Genomic DNA, 11,790 nt, shown 5'->3' on the forward strand with positions numbered 1-11,790 from the left:
CTCTCTCTCTCTCTCTCTCTCTCTCTCTCGGTGTTTGTATCCATCGTTTGATCCATTTGGAACAGTTTCATTCAAACAGAATACAAAACAATAAAAGAAAAAAGGAGTGATCCGTATTTGGTGGTGGTGGTCGGTGGGGGGAAAATGTGAAAAATAATGATTTTTTGTTTGTTTTCGCCCCCCTTCCTCAATATGTATGTTTTTCGAAAATATCCATTCATTTTATTCACACACACACACACATTCATCGAACGACTGACTGACTGACTGACACCGACAATATTTGATGATAATGATGACTATAATAATAACCGTATATGCGGTTATTATTATGATTTTTTTCCATTAATAATATTTTTTCTAACAACAATAAATCTATACACTTTCTCTCTCTCTCTCTCTCTTCGGTTCGTTCAATGATGACTCACCTGAAAAAAAAATCATAATGAAACAAACACCCCTGAAATATGAAATTCAAACCTATAATGATCATAATCATAATAATAATAATAACCGGGAAAGAGAGCAGAATGGAGAGAGAAATGTGGAAATGTTTCCAAAAAAGTGTTCCTGGAACATTGTACATTGTTGTTGTTGTTGTTTAGTTGGGTGAAGCGTGTGAATCATTTTCAATGATTATTATCAATCATCATCATTGTGAGTGAGTTGGAGAGAGAGATGGAGAGAGAAAAGTTCCCAAAAAACATTGCCTGTATGTGTGTGTTGTTGTCAATCATTATTATTCACACACACACACACACACCGGGCCTTTATTTTCATTTCACATTTTTTACCGGCCACCATATTGTGTTTGCGTTTCCAAAGTTATTATGGTTGATGAGGGCATAAACACACGAAGAGAGAAAGATAAAATCCATTTGGGAAAACGTAACAAAAAAACCGGACGAGCCTATGTTTTTTATTATTATTTTCAAACATAAAAATTATGTTTTACATTCACAATCTTCAATTGATTACATTAATAATCATAATAATCATCATTGTCGACTATTTTCATCCAAATCTATCATTACTATTCATATAAATGAATGAGTAAAGAAGAAGGGTGTTTTTTATTATTATCAAAACCTTAACAGATCTTTGTCAAAATAGCAAAATAGAAATAACGAAAAGTTGGCGGTCAGAGATTTTTTTTCTCTACTATTCAGCCAGCCATTCATTCATAAATCCCTCAGCAAAAACTCAAACCTGAAAATCTTTGTTTTCGTACAGTTCCATCAAGAAAGAAAAAAAAGTTGTTGTATAATGAATATAAGAGGATTATGAATGAAACTCGGAAAAAAAAACGTTTTCCATTCTTTTCTTGTTGTTGTTGTTGGGCCTTAACAACAACAAGATTTTATCATTTTTGTTGTTGTTGATAATAATGGTAATAATCATTGTTTGGCTGATGGTGTTTAGCCATTGACAAAAAAAAAGTTTCAAATAAAACACTATATTAACATTAGTGTTTCCAGTTTTTCTTTTGAGGGTCTTGATTCTGGAAATATTTCTCATTTTTTTCCTTGGAAAGTTTTTTTTTATTTATTTACTTTTTTCACTTCGATCGATTGATCAGGGCGTCATTGAAAATGGAATTTATCGATGATGGTGCTGGGTGGTAGTAGTGGTATTGATCTTTTGCCGTCAAGGAAGTAAAATGAAGGGCACAAAGAATTTTTTTTTGGAAAACTGAGTTTGCTTTACAAGCGAAACGATTCTCCATGAAAGTTCAATAGCATGGTTGGATGAAAATAGAAACATTTTGACTCTATATAGAATGATTTTGAAAAGAATAAAGTTTTTGTTTTGATTTTAACTAATAATTTTCCATTTTTCCCAATAAAGAATGTTTCCATCATTTCGTATACGTGTTTCGGGTTTGGATAAAAAAGCCAAATATATAATGTTAATGGATATTGTTGCTGCTGATGATTGTCGTTATAAATTTCATAATTCACGTTGGGTTATGGCCGGCAAGGCAGATCCAGAAATGCCTAAACGAATGTATATACATCCAGATTCACCATCCACTGGTGAACAATGGATGCAAAAAGTTGTTTCATTTCATAAACTTAAATTAACTAATAATATTGCTGATAAACATGGTTTTGTAAGTATTCACTGCAGTGCAATCAATGTATTTTTCTTTCTTTTTTCTGTTTGCTAATCGAGAATCCTTTGCAAAATATTATCATAGACAATATTAAATTCAATGCATAAATATCAGCCACGTTTTCATCTAGTCCGTGCAAATGATCTATTAAAATTACCATATAGTACATTTCGTACATATGTTTTTAAGGAAACTGAATTTATTGCTGTTACAGCATATCAAAATGAAAAGGTTTGTATTATTTCATGTTTCATGTTTGTCTAGTATTTCTCCAATAATAACAATAATTTTCTATGGTTTCCCTTAATTTGTTCAACCCTTTATTTTAGATAACAAGACTTAAAATTGATAATAATCCATTTGCCAAAGGTTTTCGTGAAACTGGTGCTGGTAAACGTGAAAAAAAGTAAGTTTTTTGTTTGTTTTTTCCCATTTGATTGATTGAATCCTTTGATTTCTGATTTATTGATTTCCATTGTTTGAACAGAAATTCATTAATGTCATTAGGATCGAATACCGGATCAGGTGGTGGTAGTGGTGGATCTTCATATAGCCATCATCATCCACATCACCATCTTTCACATCATCCTCCTTCTCATCATCATCATCCTCATAGTACATTACCGCCACCAGCGCCATCAAATTATCTCCTTAATGGCCATCATCATCATCATCTTCCACCACCACCCCCATCATCTACCTTATCTCATCATTTCCAACATCATTCTGATCATAAATATCGTCATAAATCAAGTCCATCACCAATACGAACGAAAACAAAAACAAACAAAACAACAAATTCTGATTGTGGTGATGATATCGATACTGATAATATCGATAGTATCGATGATATCGATGATGATGATGATGAAGAATGTCGTATCGATATAATGGATGATATGGATGATGATAATTTACCACAACCACCGCCATCTACAACTAAACAGCAAAATGGTAGCCAATCAATATTTAATGATCATTTATCAACATCGAATGATTATCGACAGCAAAAATTTTTTGGTCTTGATTCATTAATGAAAACATCTGTCAACAACATCGAACAACAACAGCAACATTTATTGAAACAAAATAAATCAGGTAAAATAAACAAAACAAACAGACAACGTAAAATGTAGACACGTGGCAGTTAAGTGCACACGGTTATCATCGTTCATCGATGAATGATGATGATTTTGACATGCAATAATCATTTATAGTCAGTTCAGTTTAGTCAGTCATTCAGCCAGAAGAGAGAAAATGCCAAAATTTTGACATGAAAATTATCTTCAGAAAATGATGATGATGGTGATCTATAATTACGAAAAGAAAAAAAAAGTGAATTTGTTTATTTTATCATCTGGCCATGGCTTTCTTCAAGGGCGTTGGTTCTGTGTGTAAGTTTTTGCGTGCCATGTAATCAAATCTAGCTAATTGATCCTGGTACCTTGTGTATATTTATGGAAGGTAACATAATCTCCCGAGTTTAAATTCAGAAGGCAATCATCGTTTCCGTGGCCATCATATTCATAGATTATAGATTCGATTCTGTATTCAAATTTCGATTCTTTTAAAGAATTCTTTTTGAAAAGAATTCTGATTCTGTTGGTTACATAACATTTTATCGACCACACACACAGACTGTGTGTGACAATTTAGGAAACAAGCTTTTTTTTGTCAAAATCATTGTCGGCTTCTTTTGGGTTTTTTTGTTTATTTAAGCTGAAAACAACAAAAAAATCTTTGTTGTTTTTTGTTGTCAGTTAGTTTTTCGGCTTTTCAACGGATCATCAACCGGCGACAGCATTCAACAAATCCTGTCTACCAAAACAAACTGAAGACAGTCGTCGTCGTCGACGATGACGACAAAACCCAAGAAATTTCGAAACAGCAAATTTGTCGCCTGACCAAAAACCAAAAAAAAAATTAATTCTTTCGAACCATAACTGATAGCGGCCATAGACAATGATGATTGCCGCCAATTTCATTCATTCATTCAAATGTTTTTTTTTCTTCTATTTAGTGACGACAAATAATGTTTTCTTAATATAGATAAATACCGGGAGGGAGAGGGAGAGAGAGAGGTGTCAGATTGCACATCTTGTGCGGTCGTCGTCTTCGTCTTAAATCCAAGGGCCACCATCATTGAAAAGAAGAAAAATATCTTCAATTCATTTTCCCTTCCTTATCATGATGATCATCGCCATAATCACCATAATAACCATTAATTTCTTGCTTCAAGAATCTAAATATTTGTTTGTTTATCATCATCATCCATATAAATCTAAATTTAGATGATGATGATTATGGTTTGATAATGTTAATGAATGATGCATTTTGTTTTGTTTGTTGTCATGGATAACTAATTTTCTTTTTTCTCTCGTTTTTCCCTTGATTTAGATTTGCTTAAAGATGTTCATTCATTACAAGCAATGTCCAATTCTATACTTGGTCTTTCATCATCTGCATCAAATTCAACTACATCAACAACATCCGTATCATCATCCGCATCATCATCATCGACAACAACAACAACATCGACGACAACAAATGCAGCTGCAATGGCATTTGCAGCATTTGCTGCTGGTTTTCCTACTGCTGCTGCATCAATTAATCCTGAACATTTTAATAGCCAATTAGCATCATTTTATAATACCGGTAATTCATCAACAGCAGCAACAACAACAAATGGATTATTATCAGCTGCAGCAACAGCTGCTGCATATGGTTTTCCATCATTATTTTCAAGATTTTATCCACAAACAAATCCATTTTTACATGCTGGTAGTGTTAGTGGTGGTGGATCGATTGATGATCCAACAAATCATCATTCAAGATTATCAAATTTTGTTCCATGGGCTACCACTGCCGCTACCACATCAACGACATCATCGTCAACGACACCTATTACCACCACTACTAGCAGTTTATCATCATCAACAAATCCATTATTGAATCAATTTTCAACATCATTTTTTCAACATCCATTCAATGGTATAACAAATTCATTGATGGATTTTTCAAGATTTCAATCATCCACCACAATGAATTATGATAATTTTGATTTAAAAAATTTTGATCCACGTGCAATGTTGAATGCTTATTTTGGTGCATTTAGCGGTGGTCATGTTGCACAGCAACAACAACAACAAACATCAATGTTGAACGCAATGAAATCTGCAATGACTACGGATAGCGTTGGTGGAACATTGTCATTGGCAGCGACAACAACAACAGCGTCTGCATCAACAACACCGACATCATCAACAACCGCAATAAATTCACCAACAGCGGCACAAGATTCATCAAAATTTTCAACATTATCATTATTATCATTGAATGAACAACTGGAACAAGGTAGAGATTTATTACAATTACATGAAACATTGAATCAACGTTTTAAAGGAACGTCAGCAACCGCAACAACCGCAAATTTACCATCATCATTGATAACAAATCATAGTTCAAGATTCTTTCCATATGGTATTCGTCCATTTTTATCACAATGCAATAATCAACTTCAAAATGGACAAATGATGGGCGAATTAGGTATCGGTAGTATCGATTCGAATCGATTGTCAACAACAGCAGCAGCAAATCATTTTAATAATCTTGATAATAATAAATTAGCCATTAGTCCTAGAAGTGATGATGATAATGATAATCTTGATTATCAACAACAAAAAAAACAGTCAAAAAATACCTCATCAATGAATTGTCCATCATCACCAATATTATCTAGATCAAATTCAAGTAATGGTAGTGTTGGTGGCGGTGGTGGTCAATTAGATGGTCGATGTAGTAATACAAGTACACCGAATAGTATTATACGTAGTAGTCATCATCATCAACATCAACAACATACATCGTCGCAACCAGTATCACCATCATCATCATCAACATCATCCGCATCCTCAACCGCATCGATAACGTCATTTATGAATAATCATCATTATAATAATGCTATTGATAAAAGTCCATCAGTTAAAGAATCATTAAAAGAATTGAAAAATATTCAATTAATGGTTGATGGTTTGGAAGAATCAAAACAACAACAACAACAACAATCGAAACAACAACAACAAAATAACAACAACAACAATGGACAACAGCAGCAAAGTATTGCAGCCACTACTTAATTCAACTACCGATCTCTTTGATTGATTGATTGATTGATCAATCAATCAACTACAATCTCTCTATCTCTCCAATATCTATTGATTTCATTCGAAAAAAAATTTTAAAATTTTAATTTAATCAATTAGGGTGTGCCATTTTCGAGAGTCCAAACATTGATTTTTGATTTTTTGTTTTTTTCGATCCTAAATAATGTCCAATTCAATTTAGCAGCAGAAGAAGAGAAATTCCCTTATAATTCCTACTTTATTCATTATTTGATCCAATAAATGATTGATTGATTTGATTCGATTTATTGATATACACAAACAGCTCATATTAACCCATTATCGCTAACTATTTTAACATTTGTTGTAAATTTTTCTTTTTCTTAGCAAAGTAAAAATAGAAACTGAACTACACAAACACACATTCATAAATTCCGTATATATGATACTCTAATCAGTACAATCTTGTCGCCCGAAAAACATTTTCCTTTTTCGATATTTCGCCAATCAATCAATCAATTGACGCCAACCTGTGTAATTATTATTAATTTAATTTAATTTAAAAATAAAAAAAAATTTCAATAAAAAAATCATCATTACCTTATCAGTTGTCTTTTTCGTTCGTTCGTTCGACGATCATCAATCGTCGTCGTAGTCGTCGAATGACCAATAAATTTTCAAAACATCCAAAAATCATCATCATGTCACCAACCAAATTAGATGTAAATAAAATCAAAACCAAGCAGAAATTTTTTATTGACCGGTCACCAAACAGAAAAAAAATCCACTTATCTTTATTATTGATCAGAAGGAAAAATCTTTAAAAAAACAAACTTGCTAACTACTACTTGCTTGTATTTAATTTAATTTCTTTCTCATCATTATCATTTTGTCGACCGATAATAATAACAACCAAAATGAATGTTTTTTTCTTCTTTTTTATAATTTGACAATTTGACATGAAAAGATTTATATTTGGCGCCTTCCTGAATTATTTTTTGGTGAACAAAATGAAATGATTAAAAGAATCAAATGACAATTTTTTGTTTGCTTGCTCTTAAATGATGTCAAACGTTGTTGTTGTTGTCGTCGATACATTGGCCAGAAGAAGCCTTCGAGCCTTTATCAGAATGATCATCATCATCAACAAACCGTGTTGTTCGTGTCCAGGTTATTATCATCATCATTATCATTATCACCATCGTCGTCGTCGTCGTCTTGGTCGTAAATGTTTGTAAAATATTTTTTTCATCTTTGGTGCTTGTTTTTTTTTATCGTTCGGTTTAATTGACACCCATGATATGATGATGATGATGATAACGTTGAAATCAATGATGTATTTCTTCGTTTATTTTTTTTTCATCATCCAATTGATTCAATTCTTCCATCAATCGAATCGACCATGTCAAAATAGGCAATATTCTTTTGTTTTCGATAGAAAAAAACAAAGTTTTTCCCAAGAATTTGATGATGATGATTCATTTGGCATAATTAATGATGGTGGTGACATTCACGAGGTCATTAACATTCGAAACATTGAATTCCATTCGATTTTTTGTCGAATTGAATTGAAACGTTAACGCCAAATTGACAATGGTGTGGCTATATATATCGAGCGAGTGAACGAGCAAATTGCTAGAATTTTGTTGTTGTTACGGAACAATCGAAAAAATTCTGTACGACAAATTCAAAGTGTGTTTTGTTTTCGACAATGATGATGATGTCAACTCTATAGAGGAAGAGAAAGAAAGCCAAGTGTTACATTTTCAAAAAATCAAATCAAAGAAATGAATGAAATGGCTATACTTAGCTATTTAGTTATTTAGTTAATGTTTTGCGTGACAATATTTTTCTTTCAAAAATTTTCACTCTTGAATATTCATTCAAATGTAACCACCAACAACAAAAAATGTCGATGATGATGATGATAATGTGTCACACCAACCAGCCAACCATCCCGAACTCCCCCCCCTGAAAATCCACTGTCAACAAACAAATGAGTTTTTTTTTCATTTACGTTTTTTGTATACGGTATTTGAGAGTGATAACGAGACGATATGACGATGAGAGAATGTGAGAATGTCAATGTAACGGAAATCAAATAATGACAACAAAAACAAAATGGTCGTTTTTTTGTCATTATTTGATTATCATTTTATTTATGGTACATTTTGGACACGCAATATTCCAATTTGTTTGTTTGTTGTTTGCTGATGTCGTTCATAAATATTCAATTCCATTTGTTGTTTTCGACAATCGTTTTCTAATCTTCTTCATCATTGTCAATTTGATACGATGCTATTCGTATTTCAATATGCAATTACGAAATGTTGAAAAACGTCGAATTCTTGAAGAGAAATTGGATGGTAGCCAACAAAAGTGATAATTATCGTTCGATTCGAATAAGAATTTGAATGAGAAGAGCCATCTATCGTTTGAAATTTAAATCACAACGAGAACGTCGTATATGAATGAATGAAACATGTTGTTTTATTTTTTTCGGTAAACATCTCAGAAATTCTTTGATTTTGTTTTTCAATTTTCAATTTCTTTTCAAATTCAAATTGAATTTATTCGTTGTTTGAATCGGATAAAATCAAAGACAAGTGATAAAAATGCAGATCGATAAAGATGATAAAATAATTGAAAATAGCCATACTAATAATAATAATGAAGATGAAGAAATTGATGAAGATGAAGATTCATCGAATAAATCGAAAAAAATTATTGGTAAACATGATTCTGGTGCAGCCGATCTAGCTAAAGTTCAAACATATGAAGCAAGTTTTTTTGATGAAGAAGGACAAAATGATTCTACCGAAATAAGTGGTGCAGCACGTTCGATAATCGATAGTAAACGTTCGAAAGAAGTTGCCGAAAAAGTTGCCCGACAAAAAGAATTGGCAAAAGTTATTATTCGTCGTGAAGATGTTGAATTAATTATGAATGAAATGGAAATATCTAAAACTGATGCTGAATTAAAACTTCGTCAAGCAATGGGCGATGTTGTACAAGCATTAATTACAATGTTAAATGAATGAATAAAGATTCTGGTCGATTCTCAATATTTTCGAACTCAATATTTTTTTCTTTTGTATTTTTGCAGAATTTTCGGAATAAAAAAAGCGAATTCTCTTTAAACAAAAAACCAATTCTTTGATTTTTCATTCCTGAATTCTTTAATTTTACTGCCATCTAGATATTGATTATGGCAGTAGTATCAGCGGAAAAAAAATTGCGCGTAAATTCAAATCTGCCAAATCCAGTTTTCGTTCGTTCATTGATGTGTATGTGTGGCTTCGTTTGGATATCAATCAAGATTAACCAAACAAGTTCGACGACAAATTTGAAATGAATGTCATCCACCATTCATATTGAATTCATATTTCCCGTTGATCTAGTTTTTTTTGTTCGTTTGGTTTGGTTTGGTTGTTTACCCATAATACTTGAAGATAAATTTAGTACAAGGTCATAAGGATGTTGTTTTGTCAAACCACACAAAGATTCAATCAGAAAAAAAATTTTTTGTTCGAATCAGTTATCAGTTTAATGTTTGCTTGCGTTGAATTTTCATTCGTAAAAAAATAATAATGATGAGGATGGCTGCATTTAAATGTTTATTCGTAATTTTTGGATCATTTTTAATCGTTCCGGAAATTGTTGGCCAAGAATCTGAAACAACAACAACAACAACTGATATTGTTGATTTAATCACAACAACAACAACAACAATATTACCATTATCATCATCGAAAACAAACGCAACATTAGATGATAATAACGGTGGTGATGCTGAAAAAGATGTCAAAGAAAATGGTAATTTTTTTGTTTGTTTTTTTTATTACAAAATTCGATTCTATTTCCACCTACACCGATCACATTAACGGTAGATAAACGTCGAGCAAATGCATTGATAAAATCAATGCGTAGATTACCCGGTTGGTATCTAACAAGTCATTATATTGGTGGTGGTAATAAAATGAATCAACCAAATCTACCATCATCATATAAGCAACAGCAACAACAACATGCACAATTTGCAAATGGATGGCGAGCTGTTTCATTATTGACTAGTTCGAAAATTCCATCAAGAATTCCTATTTCGACAAATTCGAATCAAGTTGCCATACCGGTTTCCGTTGTTCCGATTATTTCAACAACAACAACAACAGTGAGCAGTACTGAAAAATCTATTTCGACAACAGCGACAGCCGAAGAAGATATTGAAAAATCGAATGTAGCTTTTTCACCGATGCCAATAAAGATTGATAATCCGAAACCGATCAGAATCGATATGGATGATAAAAATGTTAATCAAAATAATCAAACATATGAAAGTAAGTGATTTGTTCATTTGAAAATTTTTTAAAACATTGTTTTCCATTCCGAAAAAGTGAAATGTTTAATCAATGGTAAACAATATTCGAATGGTGAACAAATAACAATACCAGATGATGGTGATAATGATAATCCATGTACATATTGTCGATGTTTTTATGGACAAAAAATTTGTCAACAACATATTTGTCCATCGGCTCCTTCATTGGATTGTTTAGCCGAACAAAAATCCGGTCAATGTTGTCCAATTTATACATGTAAATCGATTCAAATGGAAAATAATGCTTCACCATTACCATCAGATGATTCGACAAATATCAGCCATTCGACGGATCAAGAATCAATGACAGAAACATTTTTTCTTCAACCAATTCGATCAAGAGGTCCACAATTTATTGCCAATGTTCAATCATCATTATCATCATCAGCAAATCATTCACAAAGACGAAATGGAATGTTGATGCCAATGAATCCATTAGAATTTCTTTACAATAATAATAATAATAATAATGATAATCCTTCAATGAATCGTGTTCATTTTCCAACCTATCATAAATCATCATCAACATCATCATCATCAATAACACAATCACCGATTGATCAAATCAAAGATGTAAATTGGTCAAATTTGGCAACAAAATTCAATCCTAAATTACCAATCAATGATATTATCAGGGTTAATGATAAAGATGACGAAAATGAAAAATTAACAAATTTTGAACCAATGGAACAACAACAGGCAACCACGAATAGTTCACCATTTCGAACTAGGCCTCAATCACCGCTACGACCAATATCGACACATAAATTGTCATCATCATCATCATCATCGGTTGATCGAGATTATCATCTCCTAAGACCATCATTATCATCAAATAGCTACAATCCATTGATTTCTACAACATCCAAACCATTGATAACAACAACAACAACAACAACAAGTGCAACGATTCCTGTTAACAACAACAACAACAATCTAATGCCAAACATATTTCAAGTATCGAGTATGTATAATTCATGATGATTATGATTTATTAATTGATCATTTCTTTCTCTATATACAGGCTGTAATATCTATGGTAAAATGTATGAAATTGATAAACAAATCGAAGAATTAAGTAATCATTGTAAAATATGTATTTGTTCGATAACCGGTGTTAAATGTACGGATGATTGTTGAGATGTGATGTTTTTTTTTGGAAAAAATTTTAAAAT

General features: G+C 32.0%; 3 protein-coding genes across 3 annotated transcripts in view; all 3 read left to right on the forward strand.

Moving 5' to 3' along the window:
- The window catches only part of LOC113798139 (uncharacterized), a 31,045-nt gene extending 24,509 nt beyond the window's left edge, over nucleotides 1-6,536 (forward strand). The window contains exons 2-6 of the mRNA XM_075822678.1: nucleotides 1,849-2,113; nucleotides 2,201-2,347; nucleotides 2,446-2,522; nucleotides 2,604-3,214; nucleotides 4,514-6,536. Of these exons, the coding sequence (XP_075678793.1) occupies nucleotides 1,849-2,113; nucleotides 2,201-2,347; nucleotides 2,446-2,522; nucleotides 2,604-3,214; nucleotides 4,514-6,252 (2,839 nt within the window). The 3' untranslated portion in view covers nucleotides 6,253-6,536. The remainder of the gene's footprint in view (nucleotides 1-1,848; nucleotides 2,114-2,200; nucleotides 2,348-2,445; nucleotides 2,523-2,603; nucleotides 3,215-4,513) is intronic.
- A 2,182-nt stretch (nucleotides 6,537-8,718) lies between these two features.
- Nucleotides 8,719-9,302, forward strand: LOC113798149 (huntingtin-interacting protein K). Its single transcript, XM_027348636.2, has one exon. The coding sequence runs from the start codon at nucleotides 8,853-8,855 to the stop codon at nucleotides 9,276-9,278; it is 426 nt and encodes a 141-aa protein (XP_027204437.1). The 5' UTR covers nucleotides 8,719-8,852; the 3' UTR covers nucleotides 9,279-9,302.
- A 450-nt stretch (nucleotides 9,303-9,752) lies between these two features.
- Nucleotides 9,753-11,784, forward strand: LOC113798148 (uncharacterized). Its single transcript, XM_027348634.2, has 4 exons — nucleotides 9,753-10,053; nucleotides 10,128-10,574; nucleotides 10,632-11,579; nucleotides 11,640-11,784. The coding sequence occupies exons 1-4, from the start codon at nucleotides 9,828-9,830 to the stop codon at nucleotides 11,753-11,755; spliced, it is 1,737 nt and encodes a 578-aa protein (XP_027204435.2). The 5' UTR covers nucleotides 9,753-9,827; the 3' UTR covers nucleotides 11,756-11,784.
- The last annotated feature ends 6 nt before the right edge of the window (nucleotides 11,785-11,790 follow it).

Source organism: Dermatophagoides pteronyssinus, unplaced genomic scaffold (assembly GCF_027571235.1).
Source record: "Dermatophagoides pteronyssinus isolate colony J.1.1.1.1 unplaced genomic scaffold, Derpt_VIB-CSIC_2022.12 sq0019, whole genome shotgun sequence".
Lineage (NCBI taxonomy): Eukaryota > Metazoa > Arthropoda > Arachnida > Sarcoptiformes > Pyroglyphidae > Dermatophagoides > Dermatophagoides pteronyssinus.